The sequence below is a fragment of the Nelusetta ayraudi genome, unplaced genomic scaffold (assembly GCF_046127955.1).
Source record: "Nelusetta ayraudi isolate G7.1 ecotype Tasmania unplaced genomic scaffold, CSIRO-AGI_Nayr_v1 ptg000132l, whole genome shotgun sequence".
Lineage (NCBI taxonomy): Eukaryota > Metazoa > Chordata > Actinopteri > Tetraodontiformes > Monacanthidae > Nelusetta > Nelusetta ayraudi.
The window spans coordinates 702,861-726,500 of NW_027466182.1; the positions used below are offsets into that span (position 1 = coordinate 702,861).

At 51.7% G+C, this 23,640-nt stretch overlaps 1 protein-coding gene across 1 annotated transcript in view; it reads left to right on the top strand.

Annotated features, from left to right (window-relative positions):
• The window catches only part of zfhx4 (zinc finger homeobox 4), an 84,229-nt gene that overhangs the window by 20,461 nt on the left and 40,128 nt on the right, over nt 1-23,640 (top strand). Inside the window, exons 2-6 of the mRNA XM_076051061.1 lie at nt 1,703-4,247; nt 4,391-4,603; nt 5,019-5,313; nt 7,021-7,568; nt 21,351-21,594. Coding sequence (XP_075907176.1) covers nt 1,749-4,247; nt 4,391-4,603; nt 5,019-5,313; nt 7,021-7,568; nt 21,351-21,594 — 3,799 coding nt within the window. The 5' untranslated portion in view covers nt 1,703-1,748. The remainder of the gene's footprint in view (nt 1-1,702; nt 4,248-4,390; nt 4,604-5,018; nt 5,314-7,020; nt 7,569-21,350; nt 21,595-23,640) is intronic.

The following is a 23,640-nucleotide window of genomic DNA, read 5'->3' on the forward strand; positions in this document are numbered from 1 at the left end:
AATTTATTTCCTCCTCGATGTGGATCATTATTATTATTATTATTATTATTATTATTAGTTTTTGCTTAATCTCCCAAACTAGAGAGACCAAAAATGAAAGCGAGCGAAAACATAATTTCTCCTTTAATCTATCGCCAGGGTCTGCGTGGAATCATCCCTCGGCTATGTCAGATTAGACCTGATTATGGCACGCGTGCGCACGGCGTGCACGCGCAGACATGCCCGCACACATGTTTGATTTCATTCCTCACGCTTTTACTGTCCCTCCCACTGGCTTTGTTTAGCCCGGGATTGTCGGGGATTAATCCTCTAATTGCTTTGTAGCTTTGTTGTGTGAGAGTGCCAGTGTAGGAGAGGAGAGGGAGAATTAAACAGCAGGTGGATCGGGTTAAAGGTTAACATGGCTCTTTAAAGCTTTCTTTTAATGCCAGCTCATTTACACGCAAGAATCTGAAAAGCGCCGCCGCTGCATCAGCCCGGGAAGGAAAACAGTGGCGTGCCCAACTTGTTCAGATTTGTTGCTTTGAGCCAAGCGAGACGAGCGTCTCTCAAGCAGCAGTGAGGCAGGAATTTCTTCTTTTTTTTTCCTTTTCCTCCTCTTTTTAATTTGTTTTCGGCATTCTTGCCGGATAATGAAACCATCTTCTCATTAGCAGAATATAAAAGATTGCGGGACTGTGTGTGTGTGTGTGTGTGTGTGTGTGTGTGTGTGTGTGTTTAGCAGTGGGGGATGATGTTTCCTGGCTCCGCTTTGCATGTTTGTGTCAGTGCCTTTTGCATGTGGGCCTTGTTGCGGAGAGAGGCCGAAGTAGCGTAGCGGGGTTGGGAGACTTGCAGCTGCCCAGAATTGATAACATCTCGCTGGTATTTCAAACATTGCTGCTCTTTATTCCTTTCTGCTCCCTTCTTTAATGCAAACGCACTGAAAGATATTTGAACTACTGTAATTGCGGAAAGGTCTTAAATTCCCTGCTTTCGTCTCGAGCGTTCGCTTTTTTATCAAATTATTGAGTCACATGACCGTGTACATTTCGTACGTCCCTTGTTCGCATAAAGTCTAGGTTATTTCTTCAGTCCATTAATAGGGTAATAGGTGGTGCCTAATTAGCAACTCCTGACTGCGAAGAGCATGCCAAGACTTAGATTTAAACAATGACTGACCTCTTGAACTTTGGTCCAGTTTCCTTTTTAAAGGGAGATACTAAGTTCTCCACATTTTTCACATTCCATTTTTAATCATTCTTTCCGTTGATAAGTTTTCTGTTTTTATTTTTTATGTTTTTTAAGTGCTTGCGCTCAGCAGCAAGTATTGTGAAGCTCCGCATTTGCGGCTGACATATTCATCCACAGCTACTTTTGGTAACTGCTAATCCTAGCCCTCAGGGTCCACTGAAGACATAACTTTGTGGCACAAGCAATTTTGTTCTGTCTTGTGAAAGTGGCAGGTGGGAACGGTTGATGTTGCCGATTGCGTAACTCTGGGAATGATCGTGCATACAACGCTTACATTTGTAATCAGTGCAAGATCAGCAAGTCTCATCTGGCTGAGTGCTACAAAGTCAGCTCTGGAATTAAATATGGATTGAAAAAGTCATCCGGAATTTACGAGAACAACGCAAAGACAAACGCAGTCGACGGTTAAAAGCTACCCAAAACTCACAAAGTCTTTTTTTCTTCTTTGCTTTGTCTTTCTCCAACTTAGGTCCCTGTTAGGCTGGATGAAATGAGATCCATATGTAGTGGTCATCATGGCAACTTGTGACTCTCCCCCTATGGTGCCATCACGGCAGCAAGAACATGGTGGCCAAAGGCTGGACACTGCTGCTGAGGACAACTCTGTCGACACCATGGAGACCAGTGTCGCCAACAGCAACAATGTGAACAACAACCAGTCGCTGCCTGCCACCACTGGAGAGCCTAAGAATGGCCTTGGAGAGCCAACTCTGAGCCCGCTGAGGTCCACTGCAACCCCTACCACTGTCAGTGCAACAAACGACTCTGTGTCCGAGCAGAGTCGGAAAGAAAGCTTTACTACTGGTAACAAAGGGAATGTTACCGGAACTTTACCAGGAGTAGGAGGAGGAGCAGCTTTGGGTTCGGACTGTTCTGCCCCGGCCACGTCACCAGTGGCGCCGGCAAAGGAGATCCCTTGCAACGAATGTTCTAGTTCCTTCTCCAGTTTACAAAAATACATGGAGCACCACTGCCCCAACGGCCGCCTGCACAGCGCTCGCGGTCACAAGGAGGGTGAGGAAGTTGAAGGGATGATAGGTGAGGAGAGTGAAGATGAGGTGGAGCACGAGATGTGCGCTGCAGACGTGGGGGGGATGAACAGCGAGGTGGAGATGGAAGACGACAGCGACGTGGAGAACCTGTGCAGCGACATCATCTACCAGCCCGACGGCTCTGCCTTCATTCTTGAGGACTCCAAAGAGCAGCGCGGCAACCAGGGGGGGCTCTCTGCAGCTCTCCAATTCAGGGGCCTGCTGTCCCCCCAGACATTCCCCAATGCCCAGGTCAACAGTGGCCAGAGTGGTCTGAGCCCTGGGGGGGAGCGGCTGGATCAGCCCGCTGCACCCATGTCCTTCTATCCCCAGATCATCAATACCTTTCACATCGCCTCATCCTTGGGGAGTAACTCCCTAGCGACCGACCACCCCTCCTTCCAAAATACCTCAGCTGGAGGGCTGGCGGGCGCTAGTCCTGTGTTGCACACTTTCCGTGTCTATGACCTCCGCCACAAGAATGACAAAGACTATCTTACGGTGGATGGTGCAGCCAAAAACTCCTGTGTGTCCAAAGATGTCCCCAACAATGTGGACTTGTCCAAGTTTGAGGGCTGTGTGGCCGATGGGCGGCGGAAGCCTGTGCTGATGTGTTTCCTGTGCAAGCTGTCTTTTGGCTACAGCCGCTCCTTCGTAACACACGCTGTCCATGACCACCGTATGACCCTGAATGATGCAGAGCAAAAGCTGCTGAGCAACAAGCATGTCTCTGCTATCATCCAGGGCATTGGCAAGGACAAAGAACCTCTTATAAGCTTTCTGGAACCAAAAAAACCCCCAAACTCTGGGCTAACCCACTTTCCTACTTCTGCCAACTTTCTAGGGCCAGACGCAGGGCTCCGTGGCTTGTGGAACGCTTTCCACAACAGTGGGGATAATGCTGATTGTCTTCAGGCAGGTTTCGCCTTCCTGAAGGGCAGTGCCAGCAGCTCCTCCAATGACCAAACCCCCAGAACCCAAAGCATGCCAAAGGCTGAGACCAACCCAAACATCGGGGGTGGGGCTGGCGCCCACAGGACCCCCGGCGGAAGTTCCGCCGCCGCCGCCACCGGCGGCAACCTGGAAGTTCGGAACTCTGATAGTGACTGCAAGGGCCACATTAGGGACACGTGCACTTTGCAACCTAATGGGCCGGACCTGAGCCAGTACCCGGCCATCAAACGGGAGCCAGGTTCAGTCGGAGGAGAGAGTCTGGAACACGACGAGGACTCTTACTCCAATGGCGGTGGTCTAGAAATGGAAGCAGACGAGGAAGAGGAACAGGTCCTAACAATGGCAGCAATGGCAGGCCAGCGAGCTGACAGCACCAGTAGCAAAGATTTCCCTCTTTTAAACCAAAGTATTTCCCCCCTTTCCAACAGTGTGCTAAAGTTAAATAGTGATAGCAAAGGCCCGGCATCCGCTTCCTCTTCTTCCCTGCCTGTGTACGACAAGCTCGAGATGGAGAAGAGCCGCCTGTCCACTGCTCTGGCAGCTGCCAGAGAGCGGGAGAGCAGCAATGACTCGACTGGCGAGGCCCTGGCGGGGCGGGACGGTTCTTCGCCATCCTCGCACCCCCTCGACATGATATTGGTACGCCGGGACGACGAGAGCCCCGGACCGTTGCATCAACACCTGGGGAACCCCAGCACACCCGGAACTCCGGGGACGCCCAGTACCCCTGGTCCGGGCGAAGGATCCCCCGGGAGTGGCGTGGAGTGCCCCAAGTGCGACACCGTCCTGGGCTCGTCGCGGTCGCTGGGAGGACACATGACCATGATGCACTCGCGCAACTCCTGCAAGACGCTCAAGTGTCCCAAGTGCAATTGGCACTACAAGTACCAGCAGACGCTAGACGCCCACATGAAGGAGAAGCACCCCGAGTCTGGCGGCTCCTGCGTGTACTGCCGCACAGGACAGCCTCACCCTCGCCTAGCCAGAGGGGAGAGCTATACCTGTGGATACAAGCCTTTCCGCTGCGAGGTCGGTCAAACCATTTTTGTCTTTCTCTCTTACACTGGAAGTAAAAATTCAGAAATGAAACACAAAAAAAACCTGCTGATCAGCTCCCAGATTGTAAACCGCATCTAAATTAAGTCCTCCGTTTCTTTCCTTCTTTTTTTTAGGTATGCAATTACTCAACCACCACCAAAGGCAACCTTAGCATTCACATGCAGTCGGACAAGCATCTGAACAACGTACAAACTCTGCAGAATGGGGGCACTGAGGTACAGTACAACCACAACCATGCTAACCCCGTGTCTAGTGCCAGCCTTGGGGGAGGTTGCGGCGCACCCTCACCATCCAAGCCCAAACAGAAGCCCACTTGGCGCTGCGAGGTAATGAAACAGAGTGTCATTGTAGAGCTGTGGTCGCAACATACCAATTTGCTTATTTCAACGTCCACACAATGAGCCAGTTATTTCTATGTGCGTCACGATGTCTATTATTTTCTTGGCAACGTCATCTGACCCTCGGTCATTATAAAACAGCATTTTTCCATCGTGCTGGTATTATTTAGTGTTACATGACCCAAGATGAATTCAGTTACGATAACTGAATTCATTCTTAATCTATATGTATATGTTTGTAGTTAGCACAAGTTTTGCTTCTCCCGCCGTTGAAACCTATTTTGAATACAAAGTGTTTACAATGAATTGGCCGCATGTTTAGAAAGACAGAAACATTCATTTGAAGAAGAAAGGGCGGTTGTGGTTGTGCAAACATCTAACGCGACACGCGCTGCGTCTCCAGGTGTGCGACTACGAGACCAACGTGGCGCGCAACTTGCGGATCCACATGACCAGTGAAAAGCACATGCACAACATGATGCTCCTGCAGCAGAACATGAAGCAGATCCAGCACAGCCTCCACCTGGGCCTGGCCCCGGCCGAGGCCGAGCTCTACCAGTACTACCTGGCTCAGAACATGGGCCTGGCGGGCGTCAAGATGGAGAGCCCGGCGGGGAACAGCGGCCCGGACGCACAGATGATGATCAACCCGTTCCAGCTGGACCCGGCGACTGCGGCCGCGCTCGGCTCCGGTCTCGGTACGTATGAGTATGAATGCTGTTTTCCTGCGAGGCAAACTTACCGGGAGCTTATTTTTATTTGCTCGCGCTATTTTTCTTTGCTTCATTTTTTTTCATCATCAAACACCGGATGTCATCTGCGTGTCGCTTTTAATCCCTTTCAAATTTCCATCCCTGATCTTCTGCCTGGGCTCTCACCTCCGCCACCTCCTCGGCTTCCATCCTTTTAACTTCGCCCCTCCCCTCCTCCACCTCCCCCCGGTGTGCACCCTTTTCTCTTTCTCTTCCCCTCTTATCTCTGCTCTCATATTGTCCCTCTGTCATTGTCTCCTTTCCCTGACCCCCTCTCGCTGATTAAAAAATGATTATGAGACGCCACATGAGAATTATTCTTAATCTTTCATTTGTAATTTTCTTAAGTCAGCTTAATCCCCCCCCCCCCCCTCCCCACCTCCCAATACACACCCCCACCCCACCTTCATTCACCCTGGAGTGAGCGCACACACACACGCACACGCGCACACACACACACTCGCACAGCAGGAAGCGGATTCCCGTAGGAGTGAGAGAGATTTAACAATGACCCTGCAGTGTTGCACACCCACTCCCTCCTCCAGTGCCGAGGTCACAGCCCAGCCAGCAGATGTACTCCCAGTGAATTACACTGATAACGCACAGCTCCCCGTAGTGAGCGCAGCTGTACGTTGGTTTAGACAGCGAAAGCAGGATATTTACGTGCGTTTGAATGAAAACATATACAAAAGAGCCCCCGAGTGATGATAATCGATGCTCTTGTATACACAGGAGGGCGCGCTGTTCGTTTTCCGCCGATCAGTTTTACTCTAAGTAAAAAAAAATAACAATAATAATAATAATCAGCAGGTGTTCAAATGTTGATCCTCTTTGCGCCAAATACTTTGTTAAAATTAAGCAAAAAGGACAAGGTGAGCTTTGATAGCGTGCAAAGGGAGACAATGACGGGATCAAATAAAGGAGTTAATTGCGTCTGCGTGAATGGCAGGTTTTTTTGTGGGCTGGGTGGGCAAAACCAAAGAGAAAACAACGTGCCGTGCATGCATTGATCATTTCTTTCTTTCTTTCTTTTTTTTTTTTTTTTTTCAAAATCTGCGTGCAGACGGTAAAGGGAACAGAAAAAAGAGAATAATGAAGAAGAAAGAAAGCAAGAGAAAGCCTGCGGGCCCACAAAAACCATTGTTCCAGCATTGCTGAGAGCAGTAATTAAAGCTACCTGATGAGCGAGTTAGCAAGTTGAAAAGGATGATTGTAATTGATCCTGATTCAATCCTATTAGGGTTTTTTATAGACAAGACTTTGTGAGGAGCCCAAGTCCTCTGTGAGGCTTTATTTTATCAAATCCCTTTGTGTGAGCGAGGCCCTGCGCCGAGGACTCATTTCTCCCTTCACACTTAATTTCATTAAAAGAGCCTTTTTCTCTTTCTCCCCGTCCCTTATCCCTCCATATACACGCCGGCCTTTCATTTTAATCTTGAGCTTTTGTGTGGGTTTTTTTTTTCCTTCTTTTTCGTCCCACCTCTTTTGTTTTAAGACGCAGTCCTCCACCCCCCCCGGCTGCGCTCACTGTGCCTTTCATGCTCCAATATACCGTGTCTTATCAAAGGAAACCCCCTGTTTTATTCTTTTTTTGGTTACTGACCCCCCCCCCACCTCCCCCTCCCCACCTCCCTCCACTCCTTCTCTCGGCAGTGAGCGGCGACCTGTCGGCGGAGCTGCGCCTCGCCGGCGGACAGATGATGGCCGACGACCTCTCGCTGGTCTCCTCCGGCGGCCTGGGCGGCGGCATGTCCTCGTCGGAGCCCTCGTCGCTCTCGTCGCTGTCGCCGCCCATCAGCGACCCCTCGCTGCGCCTCTACCAGTGCGCCGTGTGCAACTGCTACTCCACCGACAGCCTGGAGGCGCTGGGCGCCCACGTCAGCGCCGAGCGCTCGCTGCCCGAGGAGGAGTGGCGCTGCGTGGTGGGCGACGTCTACCAGTGCAAGCTCTGCACCTACAACACGCAGCTCAAGGCCAACTTCCAGCTGCACTGCAAGACCGACAAGCACATGCAGAAGCACCAGCTGGTGGCCCACATCAAGGAGGGGGGCAAGGCCAACCAGTGGAGGCTAAAGTGCGTGGCCATCGGCAACCCGGTGCACCTCAAGTGCAACGCCTGCGACTACTACAGCAACAGCGTGGATAAGCTGCGGCTGCACGCCACCAACCACCGGCATGAGGCTGTCGTACGCCTATACAAGGTAAACAAACAAACAAAAAAAAAACAGGAGCGACTGTACCCTGAGTCTGATCTCCTTGGAAAAAAAAAAGAGAGAGAGAAAGGAGCCTCGGGCCAGATTGCGATACGCGCTCGCTGGAAAAAAAAAGTGCGGTCATATTTTCTAAGAATCCAAAAGGGCTCGGTTGTGATGAGAAGAGAAGTTGTCCTCCTTGAGCGCAGAGTCACACGGTAAAAGCAAGGAAGACAAAGGTGGTGGGGGTGGAAAAAGGGCCACTGTTTGAACCCGTAGGACGTTTCCCATCAGATGTGGCTACGTGTCCCACTTTTGACTCGCTCGCACTCCCGTGGCCGCTAATTATAGACGAGTCACGCACTTTTTTTTTTTTTTCACTGACTTTCAGATGTTTCAGAGTTTTGATTATCTCCGGCTGCCCCATCTCGCCGCTTGTTTACCTTTCACGGCTGGAGAAAAAGAAAAAAAAAAAATGCCAAAACGCTCCAAGAATTTCGCCTCGCGATAAGAGATTGGAGCCGCAGGAGGAATTTCTGAAGCAATAACAACTTTAGACAGAGCGGCGGTTATGTGGCGCGGCGGTTACGTGGCGCGGCGGGCGTAGCGCGGCTCGTTTTTATGGAAAGGGCAGAGCGGCGTGAGTCTTTATTATTATTCTCGTTGTGATCTGCAAACACATTTAAAAGACTTTTTTTCTTTTTTTTTAATTTCAAATCCACATTTGCGGGAGCGCAAGTTCGCATCCACACAACTGAGATTCTGTCAAATAATTAGCGTCGGGTAAACACGAACCAGAATACTCGTAAAAAAAAAAAAAAGGTCCTAGCAGCCAAAGTTCCAGCGAGCATTTGGCTTCGGCCGCCTCCTCCCACGATATATTTTAGGGTGATTCACTTTGTCAGACGTCTCCTTCCGCTTAATTGGATGCTGCTACATTTCCGGGGCCTTGACCTACTGGACAGGATCAAGTGCATTAGATTAATGAGGATTTCTGTACGATGGTACATTTGGCAGTGAGAGGTGTTTGCTGCCGCGTGCGCACCGGCGCGCGCTCGCATGTGTGTGTGTGTGTGTGTGTGTGTGTGTGTGTGTTTTAAATGTGGAGGCAACACCAGTAAGAGGATTTAAACGTAGGATAGGTAACCAGAAGAGGGTTGCCTGGGTAACGGTGAGCAATTGTAGCCATTTAATCATACAAAGAAAGCTATTTATATGAGTTGTGATGAAATGAACCAGCCTGGGACGCGGCATCAAAGTATAAACAGTAAAATGCAAGAGGGAGGGTGGACGTGAAACAAAGAAGCTTGTCTGCGCAGAGGTCTAATTACATTTTTTTTTTTTTTTTTCGCCTTCCCAGAAAGTTCATTAAAGTATGTTTTTCTGGCAGCGCACAAGCCTGCAGTTTAGCCAAAGCAAGTTAGGGTCAACCAAAGCACGGTGAACCTCATTTACCCACCCACCCTTAGAAATGTGTTCCACATATGACTCGTTTTTAATGCCCCTGGCACGAATCCCGCAACTTTACCCTACAGTATAAAGCAACGAGGGGGTGGTTGAACATTTCTTCATTCGACTCCAAAAACACCTCTCCCTTTATGTATTGGCAGAGGTGAAAAGCACAAAAGGAGGCCGATGGGGGTAGAGTAAAAGAACCGAGTGTTGAGGACTTTACCATCTGTTTTATTTATTTATTATATATTTATATTTGGAAACAGGGGATAGCTGCTCGACATGGGAAACACGCGATCTCAACGTATATTCAAGAGACTTTGACGGCAGCTTTGTGGCGGCAGTTAAAGTTAGCGTGGAAGTGGAATAAGGGAAATGTCTTTAACATCCGTACGGACGCCGCGCCGTCCCGCGTCCAGGATCCAGCAGGTGGCGCCGGAAGCGGTGGGAAAGTCTGGAGTTCTGCTCCTGCTCTCGCCTGCATCGCAAATCAGTGAAAGCCGAAGGGGAAAAAAAAAAAAAAAAACGTAGACGGACTTTCTTTATGCGTTACACGTTTCATTGGATAACAGCTGTTACGTAAGTGACACCAGAACGTGAAAAAAAAGAGAAGGTTTCGAGGTGGCGCGCTGGCCTGGAGTGCAGCGCTAGTCCAGCCTAGCCTCGCGTAGCTTAGCGTGTCCGTGCGCGGCCCGCCGCTCGTGTTTACCTTTGCGAGTTCGACGCCATGATATACGACTTTGTTACGATATGTAATAACAAACACCCGGGTAATACACACTGAAAAGGGAGTAAATCTGTCAGTGGGGTGGGGTGGCGGCGGGGGTGTGTTTGGTTTGTAGCTCTGCGGCGCACACATGTGCGTCCCCCTCGGGGCTTTGAGGTTTCCATGAGGCTGCTGCTGCTGCCGCCACCGCCGCCGTCCTGCGGGCCATTAGGAGTGGAGAATGTTCACGGTCACTGCGGACTGGTCAAGGACCACACACACGCACACACACACACACACACACGTAGACACGTAGACACGTAGACACGTAGACACGTCCCGGCGTAGGACACCTGTCCCTCAGATGGATGAAAATCTCCAACCGTCCGCGGCCGCAGCGCCGCCGCCCAGCTTTTTTTCCGTCGTAAAGGGACATTCCGTAATCTCCCTTCTTCCCCTTTAATTATTTTTCTCTCCCCTCTTCCCGTCCGTCCGTGTTTGCCAGCCTGCTCGGGTTTCTCCGACCGGGAATCTGCGTTGCGCGCGTTGTGTTTTTCGCTCTCGGCCGTGTCATCAATTCTCTTTTATCGTCATCCGTCCGCTGTGGGTTTGTTTCCTATTCCTCGGCCCCACACCACCACCCCCCCACCCCCCACCCCCTCCTCCCCCACCATCAGACGCTGTGTGCTCACGCATCTGTGATATTAAGTCTGCCCGCTGCGGCCCTTTTTTTCGCTATTAGCGAGGGTCAGGCCCGGCCCACACTCATTTGAAAATCAAATGGCCCCATATATATGCAGTCCAAATTATTGGACTGTCATTCGGACCTGGCTGATGGGGGGAGGGGGGGGGGGGTGGACGGGAGATTGACTCTGATAGATTTGCATAAAAAGCTGACGACGAGAGAGAGAGAGGCGAGACGCGGCGTTTGAAATAGACCCCGCCTCTCTCTCTCTCTCTCTCTCTCTCTCTCTCTGTTTCTCTCTCCCTCCCTCTCTCGCCCTCTTCTCCCACGACCACCCCGTCCCCATCCCGCCGACTCGGCTATCGAGTTGCGGTGCTCCACTCGAGCCTCGCTCGCGTCCTCTCCCTTGTTCCTCCTCTTGATCGGCGGCGTCCTCGGTGTCTTTGCGCTCGCGCACACATTCAAACAGTTGCCGGCGTCTTCACAGCGGAATGCTCGCCGACACTTCAGACTGGAAGGCACTTGACTGCGCCACATACAGAATTTTTCTCTCTCTTTTTTTTTTTTTTTTTTTTACACGTGTGTGAGAGGGGCAGAGGAGGGGTTTCGAGTTTCAGCGCCGTAAAATCCCAAATAGAGGAATAAATTCCATCTCGCTGTTGCTGTTTCTTTCTTTTTTTTTTGCCCCCTTCTGTCTCTTGTTTTTTTCCCTCTCCACTCGTCCGGCGTAGCTTTTTAGCTCTCCCACTCCCTCCCTCCCTCTCACTCGGCCGGTGGAGGGGGGGGGGGTTGGCTGGGTGGAGGGGTGGGGGGTGCAGCCTGCCGGTTAGTAGATTATTCAAATCGTCTCCTCTTTCACCTGCGCGGAGATTACAATGGAAATCTTTCAGAGGTCCGGGGGTGGCGGGAGGGCGGGGGTGGGGTTGAGGGAGGTGGGGGGGGGGGGGCAGAGTAGGCCGAGGGTGACGGCTAATTAAAGCATAAAAAGCAGGTGTGCATGTGGCCAGGGTCTGTGTGTGTGTGTGTGTGTGTGTTTGTGTACACTGTCGCTTTGTGTGCATGAAAGGTCTGAATGGATGGACTCAGCCACCCCCCTCCCCCCTCCCCTCACCACCCTCCCCCTTCCTCCCAAATAATCCTCATAGATATTAATAAGAGTTTGCCCATTTTCCCTCCTCGCCCCAACCAGATGGTCGGCCAAGCGTGTGTGTGTGTGTGTGTGTGTGTGTGTGTGTGTGGACTGTCCAGCTTTGGTCTGGCTGCTGCTTGACACTCATGTATAATGTTTAATTACCCCACCAGCAGCCCCTCCCCCACCCACCTCTCCACCTCTCCACCTCTCCCCGCCTCTCCGGTGAATTTGGCAAAATCCTGGATTTTCGTTGCTTGCTTTTTTTTTTCTCTCTCTCTCTCTCTCTCTCCGTCTCTTCGCCGCGGATCTGCTTTCCTCATAATTTATAGCCAGATGCGATCCTCTTCATAATCAGCGGCCCCGCTCCTCTTCTTCCCCTTGTTCCCCCCCTCCTCGAGTTGCGGGTCATTTGGGCCGGGCCTGGCCAGGCCAAGCCATTTGTCCGTGTGCAGGGGACTGTGAAGCAGATCCGGGCTGACAGGTATGGGAACGATAGCAGAAAGAGGGGCTGCTGGAGTGTGTGTGTAGGTGGGAAGGGAGGGTGGGGGGTGGGGGGTCAGTGTCTTCCAAACCAAAAGGAAGGGAACATCACTGAGATGCAGGAACAAAGGAGCTCGCAGTCCTTTTTTTTTTTGTCTTTTTTCTCCCCCTGGCTCCCCTGAATCCCCCCCCCCCTCCCCTCCCTCACTAGTTTATCCCCGACACCCCTACCAACGCACAGCTCCCCTCCTCCTCCTTCCATCCTTCCATCTTACCCCCCTCCACCTTCTTTTTTTTTCCTGCTTCACCCCCCCCTGTCCTTCGCTCCGCCCCATCTCGGGTCTTGATCGCTCTTTTGGAACAAAGATACCGGCGGGGGGCAGGTGATGGTGTTGGGGGTGTTATGAATGGAAATAAAGATGGAAAAAGAAAAATCTGGGAGGATTTATCAGCCGTCCTCCGCTTTTTGATATTGCGATATTGCGATCGTCTCCGCCTCGGACAGCGAGTCAGACGTCAGTCGATCGGGGTTCCCTCTGAAGTGTCGGACTCGTCACCATCACGCCGGGGTCCTCGACCGGTGAACTCCCCGCTCCGCCCCCTCACCCCCCTGAAAATATCCCTCCAGTTTGAAGTGTTTGGCTCCCCCTCTCTCTCTCATAAAGCTATCAGGATATTGATATGGACAAAGTTGAACTGAAATACTCCTCGTCGCCCCTCCGGAATCAATAATCGATCGATCGGAGGTAATTGTGCCTCCCTCGGAATGATCCCCGGCCCCCTTTCTTCCCCCCCCCCTCCTGCCTCCCCCTCCCTCCCCCTCCACCCTCTCGCCTCCTCACACTCCCGCCGTCATTATCAGCGTGTCGCCCAGGATTCCGCATTTCAGCATTCCACTTGTAATTGATTTTAACCATTAGGTGCTCAGTGAATAGATAAGTAGTGGGAGATATTCGATTATATGGCAAAAGAGGGAGGGACGGGTGGCGGTGGTGGGGGATGAAAAGATTAAGAGAAAAAGAGGGGGGTGGGGGGGATTGAGGGATGTTGTCCCGGGCCTGGAGAAAGAGGAACTGACCTGTCCCGCTGTCCGTCCGTCCGTCTATACCGCCGGCCGGACTCCCATCCTCGCGGCAGCACAATGCTGCTGACCTCCTGTGAGTTCAAGCAGCTTAGTTTCTGCGAGGTAATCCCTAATGCTTTGAAATAGACCTGATAGAAAGCCCACTTACTTGTTCTGGATTAATGCGGCTTGACTGGGGGAGTGGGGGGGCGGTGGTGTTGGTGGTTGTGGTGTTGCGGGGGGAGGGGGGGGGGGTTTGCTGAGTTTTCCAGCACATTTAGTTAAATTAACCCATCGGAATTATCGTGCCGGACTCTTAATTGCGGCTCCGGCTCGTCCCGGATGCGGCGCCGACTTGAGTCGTTAATAGCCGGCCGCGCACTTTACCGGGCGGACAGATGGGCCGACGCGCACTCGGCGCTTTTGTTTAATGCGCGCCGCCGTGCATTAATACTCGGCTCGCCCCGGCTATTGTTTATGTTTGGATTTGCTATGCTGGTGGCCGGAGCGCCATTATTCCCACTGAATGGTCCGGCCGTCCCCGCGCAGAGGCCATTTTAAATCTGAGCACAGCCGAGGGTGGTATTGCTTTCCAACTGTTTTCCGAGGAATAAGCCCCTCCCCTCCCCTCCCCTCCCTTCCCTTCCCTTCCCTTCCCTTCACTCCGTCGCTTTTTTTCTTCTTTCTTGGCCTTTTTCCTCGTTCCTGCCAAAGTGTAGGTTAGTGCGATGGGTAGGGGCAGACGGGGGAGGAGAGGCTGGAGGTGGGGGAGGGGGTGGGGCGGTGGTGGTGGGGGAACAAAGGCAAACATTTGAGTAATCTTCAAAGAGCCCATTGGTATGTTGAGTGGACGCTGGTATGCGGACTGTGGCTGAAGCTTTTTCAGGGGAAAACAATATCCTTCCTTCTACACAGTCAGGGTCTGGGCAAACACTAGCAGCCAGGGGGACCCGGCCTGGCTTGGTTCGGCCCGGCTCGGCTCGACTCGACTCGGCCCGGCCCGGCGCTTTGCCGTCATGCGCGATCGCCACTCTGTAGTTTACCTGCAGTTTTTACGGTGTTTTTCAGTGTCAGCCGAACAGGTGGAGGTAGCTTCCGGTTGCAGAAGCAGGGGGCAGCAGCGAGTTGACACTTTTAAGAACAGCAGACACACGCTCGTGCGCCGCGACAACTTGTTACAAGTTGTCTGAGCCTGTTGCGCTCACTCGGCCGAGGACTTGTATCAGCAGAGCTGGCGATAGCAACACCAGGGCCGTGTTCCGAAAACGTTCCTTAGATACACTGAAAAATATCTGTGTTTTATCAGAGCTAGTCCTGACAAGACTAGCGTAGTTCACCTGGTCCTTGTTCGGACACTTCACTCTTTTTTTCCCCCCAGATTTTTAATTTACGTAAATAATGGTAAAAGTAATAATACATTTTATTTGTATAGTATTTGTATAGTCACAGATGTGTTTGTGGAGAGAGTTCCAGAGGGTGGGAGCATAAGGGTGGATTCTTTTTCACTGCTTCTCATCACGTTAGTGTTCCGAAATATTCCGTCCCAGGAATGGGAGGCAAATTCTTTGCGAAAGAGGGATAACTATTTTGGATTGTGGATTAAGCAGATCCGTAAAACATGTCTTATGCAATAAAAATATTTTTTCCCCCTTTCCCCCCCCCCCGGCCTGCTCCCTCAACGTGCAGAGCTCTTAAAAAAAAAAAAAAAACGAGGAAGGAAACACAGAGTGTCTGCCATTTTGTGACAGTTTCAAAATGAACTCCCTTTGTCCGGTAATCACCGGCCGTTTTCTCACGAGGATCCACCCCGAGGATAATTTCTCCCATTTCTCTGCCATTAGGAGTGCCCGGTATTAGGCTTGTGTTTTGTTCTCGGTACCTTTTGTTTTGTGCTAAGTGAAACCATGCGACAGGGTCGGGGCTAACTGGGAAACAATACTCCCCTTCACAGGCCCAGGAATGTGTAATTAGTGATTTGAGCCCGACGACGCTCGTCGAGATTCTTCCCTATCATTCCGTCTCCCTCTTTTTCCTACGCCGTCCTCTTGTTCTTTTGTTTTCTCTGTCACGGATTCTCGCATCCCCCCCCTACCACCCCACACACACACACACACTCGCCTCTCGGTCTGTTGGTTAGTTTCTCTCACTGTATGTTTCTGTCATTCATTTTGTCTAACTCCCCCTAATAGGCATTTTTCGGCGAGTCTCCATTTTTCGAGCCGGAGCGGAGAAAAGCAAACTTGGCAAAAAACAAGAAATCGCTGCTGCTCTCGGCAGCAAAGTGATTTTCCCTTTTCTTCCCTTTCAGTTTTAGTTAAATATAACAACATCAGCCTTGTACAAACCTCTTTGATGGTACCAGCCAATATGATGAAGCCCCAGACTCCAAAACCTTGTTTTTTTTGTTGTTGTTTTATTTTCCCCCCACATCTCGAGCCTGTCAATTAGGCCCTTTCCCTTGAATTCCCAAATGCGCGTTGGGAAAAAATGGAAAATGAAGAGCCGTACACGCAAAAAAAACAAAACATGTTTTTTCAGTGTCTTCTGTAGCATGGGGGAGGAAAAAAAAAAGAAATCCCACGAGCGCGTTAGCATTCTGATGATCTTGATCTCGGCGTTTTACGATCCCTGTCCCTGGGTGTATGATGGAAAAAAGATCATCCTTGCCGCAATATGGTTTAGGGAGATTGGGAGGTCTGGTCAGTCTCACCTGGCGGCAATAGAGACAAGCGGGGGGGGCTTTTAGACCCTAATGGGCTAAGGTCAGGACGGCTAATAGGGAGTAAGTGGCTGAGCCATCCCGTCTGAATCTAACGCTAATGTAAATACTGATCCATTTTCCCGAGGGCCGGAGGTGAGCTGGCTTTCAAGACGCGCGGCGCGCGGCGCTAAAGAACAGGACGAATTTTTTTTTTCTTCTCTTTTTCTCCTCTTCGGCTCGGAAAAAAAAAAAGAAAAACATCAGAGAAATGGAAAAGTTTCTTTCCGTCCGTGTTTCACGGCGAACGCCGACAGCAGCCTCGCAAATCCTTCTGGCTTCTTGATTGGTTTTTGTTTTGCTTTGCTTCTCGGGGTCTCTCGCTCTGCATGTGTGGCTTGTCTGGGAAGGACCCCGTGGTGCGCCCGATCCAAAAAAAAAAAGAAAAAAGATTGCAGGAGTGTGGCAGTCAGAGGGGATTTTTTTCCAAGAGAAGAGCCAAAGGTCGGGAAGCTGTGAACTTCTGATTGACCTTTGCCCCACATGTCAGACACACTTACGTCACTGATACCACAGTGTGTGTGTGTGTGTGTGTGTGTATGAGAGAGAGGGAGAGAGAGAGCGGGTGAGGGAAGGGAGGCCTGTTTCCGTGTGTGGGAGTTAGCAAATGGCCTCCCGGGCTATTAGCACAACTTTATAGTCACGTTATTTTCGTCATCTACGTGGCTTCTTCTTGTTCTTTCTGCGGACAAATCAAATATTTGCAGGGGGAGTTAAAGTGAGAGGCCAACATAGAAAGAAGTAGCGGCGCATAATCTTGCACAAAAATGACGATTTTGTCCAAAAATTTCAGTTTTGAAGCCAGAATTTGATCAGTACCTTCACATTTATTTCTTTTTTGTCACTAGCACGGCACATCCTGTGCCGGTCCTTCTAGTATGGGGTTGTGTGTGACTGCCTGCAACAACAACAACAACAACAACAACAACAAAAGAAAAAACAAAAGCGGCCAATTTAGTTCCAGGAAAACATTCTCGCTGAAATCGAGAGCGAGGAGGAAGAAAAGGCTGCGGGACCGGAGCCGAAGGTTTCGTGCCGCATCTTCAGATTGACGCAGAGTGACCTCGCAGAGCAGCAGAACGGTGTGAACCGCGTGTACGCGCCCTCATGAATATGCAAAGCGCACTCGGCGGTTATTACTCTTCTGCTTGCAGCTTCGGTTTGCATATCTGTGTTTCGGCTCTCATTGGGAATCTGTGTCGCGTCGCTCCGCGTCGACGGTAAAGAAAGAAACAGACACCTCAGCATCCAAGCCCGGCACCGACGGCGATCTCGCGTTACATCTGGTGTCTTCGGGGGTCTGAGCGGCGGTTAGCAGTAACATGTGTCAGGGAGGTGGTAGCACTGATGGAATTCTACACTTGGCAGCCTTCCAGGCAGCAGCGGTATGTGTTTAAAATACTTTCAAGGAACAAAACAGGCTTTTGTTATTTGCTGGGGCCAAGCGGCGGTGGTGGTGGTGGTGGTGGAGGAGATCGGGGGAGGGGGGGGGGTGTTTTTGTCTCCAGTGGCCCCCCCTGGGTGGTGGAGGGGGGTGTGGTGGTGGTGGTGGTGGTGGTGGCAGCACACCGGAAGCAGGTGCCGCTCCAAAAAAAAAAAGGAAAAAGGAAAAATAAAAGCAACAAAAGGTCCTGCTTCACCTTGGAAAAACACACACAGATGGACGCAGATATAGTATGTGCGTGCGTGCGTGTGTGTGTGTGGGATGCACATTTGCATGCGCGGACGGACAAAGCGTGTACACACATGCGGCGGCGGCTGCAGCAGACACACACTCGCACACAGTGGTGATTAAGACATAGCTGCAGCCGACGGAGGGGTTCTTAAGTTTTTATTTTTTTTCACCCCCCCCCCCCCCCCCCGCCGCCAGTATGTGTTCATTAGCCGCCTGGTTCCACACTTAATGACAGGAAGTGTCATGTTTGCGCCGAACACCCTAATTTTTCATTTGGTTTACGGGGGGAGAGAGAGAAGCGCTTCTCGAAAACGTGTTTGTCGCGCAATCACAGGCGAGGGAAAAAAAGACGGGGAGGCTGCATTGAATTATACACACGAACAGGAAGTGCGGCGTCGGAATTATGCACGCGCCCACGCGTACACACACACGCACACACGAACCGCGACTGGTGCGCACGCGGCAGATAAAAAAGAAAGTTGCGGCAGGACGTCTCTCTTTGCCGCGGCTTATTAAGAATTCAGTTAATGAGGCAGCTTTGTCACCGCTGGTAGAACAAATGAACGGCAGATAGCGGCGCCCAAGTAACCCCGGCGAGCGAGCGAGCGAGCGAGAGGAGAGGGAGGTGTGTGTGTGTGAGAGAGAGAGAGAGGTGTTTTGTAAACATCTCATTCTGCATAATGAACCGAGGCCCCTGTCATCCCGACACAGACACACAGGCATGCATGTTTTTGTATGTATTTATATGTATATTTATATTTATTTATATATATATTCATATATATATATATATATATATATATATATATATATATATATACATATACACACACACAGTAGCAGCAGCAGCAGCCAACCACCACACAAGGGAGCTTCCCCTCACCTGTCAAAGTGACTCCCCTCCCTCCCTCCCTCCCTCCCTCCCTTCCTTCCTTTGTGCATGTGCGCACATGTTTGTTGGCGTCTCTGACAGGTAAACAGGAAGTCCCCGCGTGTCGCAATTTTGCATTGCGTGCAGCGACTCAACAAGCTCCGCCCCAGCTGCCCAACCGACCCAGCAGAGGGTGGTGGTGGTGGTGGTGAGGTGGGGGTGTTTAGCTGATTTTGATTGGCCCACCGGGAGCGTCGGCTTATTTGGTTGTTTGCCAAAGCGGCTAATCCCCGACAATTAGCCAGCCGGCGCTCTGGAGAGCTGCCACCTCAGACGGGGCAGTTTTTCCGGAGGTGCGGAGGGAGGAACGGCGGAATTGAATCCACTTCAACTCAAGCCGACAACACACAGACACGCAATCCCAGCGATGGTAGCAGCAGGAAGAGTGCGTTTTCTGCTTCTTCTTCTTCTTCTTCTTCTTCTTTTTTTTTTTCTCCCTCTGAATACGCGGCGGCGCGCAGGGCGGCGCCTGGCAGCAGGAGTCAAAGTGCTGCTTTAAAAGTTCATAAATCATGGATGCTCCGGCCCTGTGATCACCAGACCGCCTGCATTTTCAGGCCCCGCCGAGCGCCAGACAGCGACAGACAGCCCCTCTAGTTTAGGTCTTAAACAAACCCTCTGGAATGTGCTGATGGGGAGAGAATTAATATTAGGCCTGAACCTATCTGGCAGCTTCCCCCCGCCGCTCCGACCCAAGTATATGTTCCAGCGCCGCGCGGGGCCCCCGCGATACCCGGAAAACAAACAACCGGGACGTTGACGGATGCGAGGCCGTTTAACGGATACGAACGGAGAAAATAATTTGAATTAAAAAAAAAAAATGGCGCAATTACCCCGATGGCGTCATCATTAGGGGCAACGAACCATCGGGGTTGATTTTATTCAAACCGTTTTGTCTTTTTCTCTGCCGCTCCAGTCGCCGGGAGAACGGAGAGTCCCGATTCGACGCTGGCTCTTAGAAATAATGGCTGAAACCGATAGAATAGGATCGGCTTTGTTCATAAGAGAAGAAAATGCGATATATTAATATTCTGACGTAAAAGATCATTGGTTCGTCTCCTCTTCCCGCTTTCTTCATTTTCAGCTGCGTATTTGCAGGCTAGCTAGCTAGTCTGTGTTCGGAAGTCAGTCGGGCCCAGTCGTCCCCCCCCCCCCAGTGTGTTCTGGCTCTTCTGGGTCCCCTCCCCCCCTCCCCCAGTAAAACAACGAGGCAATTAAAGCCACTTTTATATTCAAATTGTCCGACGTTGAGTTCAATCTTTTCTTCTTCCTCGCCCGTGAGTGCACGCGCGTGCGTGCGTGTGTTGTTGCAACAGTGAACACTGTGCAGCCCTGTTCCCCCGCCCCCCCATGAGGCGGGGAGGTGCGGGAGGAAGCAGAAGGGGAAGAAAAAAGAAAAAGAAAAGAGGGAGCGAGGGAGGCCTCTTTTCACCGAGAAACAAAGATAGCTGTAATTAATGGCCCTGAGCTCTGGACTTGGGGAGCTTTCTTCTGACAACTCCGACTTAATTAAAACTTAAGACTCCTGAAAAGGGGGCCTCTGACTGTGAGGGGACGTCCCACCGTCTCGTGAGAAAAAAAAAAAAAAAGCAGAGGGGGAGGAAAAAAAAGATTTTTTTTTCCCTCCTCGCCGACAAAAGGGGGGAGAAAGAAACGCGGAGGGACGGAGAAAAGATGTGCTAGCGGCTGCAGCTATGTTGCTAATCCCTGTTTGTCAAAGGAGGAATAGGAAGGGGAGGGCGGGGGCGGTGGGTGGGGGGGACTCACACACCTGCACATAACCGTGCACGCACTTCTTCCTCCCCGTTTGCGTCGCAACTTCTTCGCTCCTCCACGCTAACTCGCGCACCTGTTTTCCGCGCAAACAAAACGCACAAAACTGAGGCCTGAACCGGATCCTGGAGATCTGGTTTATGCCCCGATCTCCCTCCCCCCTCTGCGTGCATGCGTCCCTCCCTCCCCCTCCCTCACCCGACTCGCCGAGGATCAGATAATAAAAGCTCGGCCTGCTCTTTTGTTTTTGTGCATTGTTCATTAGCCCGGCAGCGACAACAGAGGCACACTTGATATGCTTGGCTTGACCGGGTGTATGGGAGCGGTAGGGAGGGGGGTGGGGGGTGGGGTGGGGGGGGCAAGGTGGGACGGAAGGAGGGAGGGAGGGAGGCGCGTGCACGTGCGTGCGTGCGTGTGTGTGTGTGTGTGTGTGTGTGTCGAGTTGGGGAGGGGGGGCTTAGGCGCCATTAGCGAGGCGACTGGAAATGAAGGGCTTGCAACTGACAGCGCACGGTGAATGAGAGAAGCCCCTGCAGCTGCCGACAATGAGGAGCGCGGCGCAACGTGCGTGCTAAAGACAAAAAGAGAGAGAGAGAGAGAGAGAGAAAGGGAAGAGAAACGGCGCCGCGAGGCCAACTCCTAATGTGACTTTCTTTTGTGTGTGCTTTTTTTTCTTCTTCTTCTTTTAACGTCACCTAAGACGCATCCGGTTCATTTGGAAAAAGAAGCCGTCGTTGCGACGAAATAGTTCCCCTCCTCCAATTTGGAGTCATTTCAGAGAGAGGTAGTGGTGCGGTGGGGTGGGTGGGAGGAGGAGGGGGGCTTATCTCTAATCGTCTAAAATTGTATGCTTTTTGCACTCTGCCGCCGTAGCGCACCAATAAAATTGCTGCAGCGGTGCAGTAAAATTGATAAATTGAATTAAGTGCGGTTTACCAAGTATCACCTGGGGTTTTGCCTTTGCCTTTTTCAAGTTAGTTAGAAGTAAAGCTGTTGTGGGGCCGACGGGTTGCCGTAGCGCCTATTCAGGACCTTCCCTGTTAATGTGACGTAAAAATTAAATTCCAAAATGTGTTGCGACCTCCGTCTAACCACCGTCTCCTCCTCTTCCCCCTCTCTCCTTCTTCCCCCCGCAGCACCTGCAGAAGCAGGACGGCGGCCACGGGCCCGAGTCGTGCGTCTACTACTGCACGCTGTGCGACTACTCCACCAAGGCGCGGCTCAACCTGGTGCAGCACGCCCGCTCCACCCGCCACCAGCAGAACGAGGGCCTGCGGAAGCTGCAGCTGCACCAGCAGGGGCTGGTGGCGGCCGGCGACGAGGACGCGCTCAGCCTGCACGAGCTCTTCCACGTCAAGGAGTGCGCCAACCCCGGCCACGGTGCGTACGCGCTGCTATCGTCCTTGGTTTTGTGGGGGCGGGGCCTTCGCTCGCCTGCCACTCATCCTTCCCTCCACGTCCCTCCGAGGCTCCCGATTTTTCAGCCTTTTCCTCCTCCTTTCTCACACCGCTCCCTCTTTATTCCTGTCTTTCCTCCCCCTCCCCTCCCTCCCTGACCTCGACCCCCCCCATCCCCCTCCTCCCCTCACCCCCGCCCCTCCTTCGGCCTTCATATCCAGATCACGTCTCTCGATACAGACCAGTCCATTCCTCCTAATCTCTCCAAAATGAGCATACTGTTCCTATTAGGCTGCCGCACTTATATCGGCTACACATACACACACACACACACACACACACACACACACACACACTCGTGCACCCGTCCCGTGCACGGGGACATCCCAGGCAGGCAGGCAGGCAGGCAGCTTATGAAATTTCACCTTGGGAGTATCTCATTGTGAAAAGAGCTATACACACATACATTACTCACAAACACACACCCACACGCTTTCTCTCTTTCTCTCCCTCTCGCTCTCTCTCCCACACACACACACACACACACACAAACACACACACGCACACACGCCCCAACGCGCGTATATAGCGCGGCTACACAGTCTCTCCCTGGAGTGAGCTTTCATTTCCTTTCTCATGACCAAAGCAATTTGGCTTTCATTTAAGACTCTCCATCCTGCCAGCAGCTAATAAGTGTAACAGAACTGTAAAACATTCAGAGAGACAAAAAAAAAAAGAAAAAGAAAAAGGGGGGGGGAGAGATTAATCGTTTTTCTTTGAGTGGAGGAGGGAGGAGGTGGTGGGGTTGGATGGTTGGCGAGGGAGGGGGTTGCGGGGTACGTGTGTGTGTGTGTGTGTGTGTGTGTGTGCGTTGGGGGGGGGGTTGCTGTAATTTAAACCAGAAGAGCAAGAGTCAGGGTCCATTATTTAGTCATCCCCATGTTAATGCTGCCGGGAGAAAATGAGCGCTTAACTTGTTTTTGCTTTGCTTGACCTGAAGCCTGCAGGAGCCAGCGAGTGAGGCGAAGGCGAGGCGGTGTAGGCGGCGGGGGCTGGGGGTGGGTTGTGGGGGGGCTAGTGTAGCGGCCTAACACGTTTTTGAATACCCCAACCCCAACCCGTGCGTCCATCTGTCCTTCCACGAGCGTTTCCACATAAAAAAAAAAAGAAAGAAAAGAATCCCTGCGTCCAGCGCCGAGGCCCCGAGTGTCCTGTTTATACTGTACGTTACACCCCCAAAACAGATGGAGGCCCCGGCGCTCGGAAACATATGTGAATCCCCAGAGCGCTCACACACACACACACACACACACACACACACACACACGTACACATACAGTGCAGTGCAGTACAGTACAGTACAGCACAATGCAGACGCGAGCAGCGGAGCAACTCCCAGTCGTGAAATGGAGACCGTTACTGGTCTCGCTTTGGTTCTAATTACGCCGATCAAAGTAGCGTCGAGCTTTACTGTACGTTTTAACACACACCTTCTTGCTTCCTCCTCCTCCTCCTCCTCCCTGTTGCCCTGTTACATCCCAAACCAATGAGCGCGGCCGTATTTTTAAAGCTGTCGGACGGCGTGGCCGCTCGCCCCCGCTCCACCTATTTCAAAATCTTCCACTATTAAAAAGAAACACGCCACATTTTGTCGCTCGGGCCTCGTCTTTTACGGCTGCGGCTTGCTGATGGCTCGCGCTCCAATTTCCATGAGGAAGCCGTGGCGGATGCTGGCGCCGTGCAAGGCGCTAAGCCACCCTCCTTTTTTCATTTTTTTGGATGCCCTCCCTTTGCCCACGCCGTATAATTTTTTTTCTATTTTTTTTTCGTAGCGAAACAACGGCGTCCTTTCACGAGGTACGCGGTTAACGTTTGAAAGGCGCTTCCCTCGCCGAGCGCCGAGCTTTTGGCAGGTGGTCGGCAGCAGAAGTGGACGGAGATCAAAACCAGGGGAGTCAACGTCATTGGCCTCATTCACGCCCACTGAGTTTTTCCTTTCGGGGTGTATTTTAGCTCTATTTTATGTCA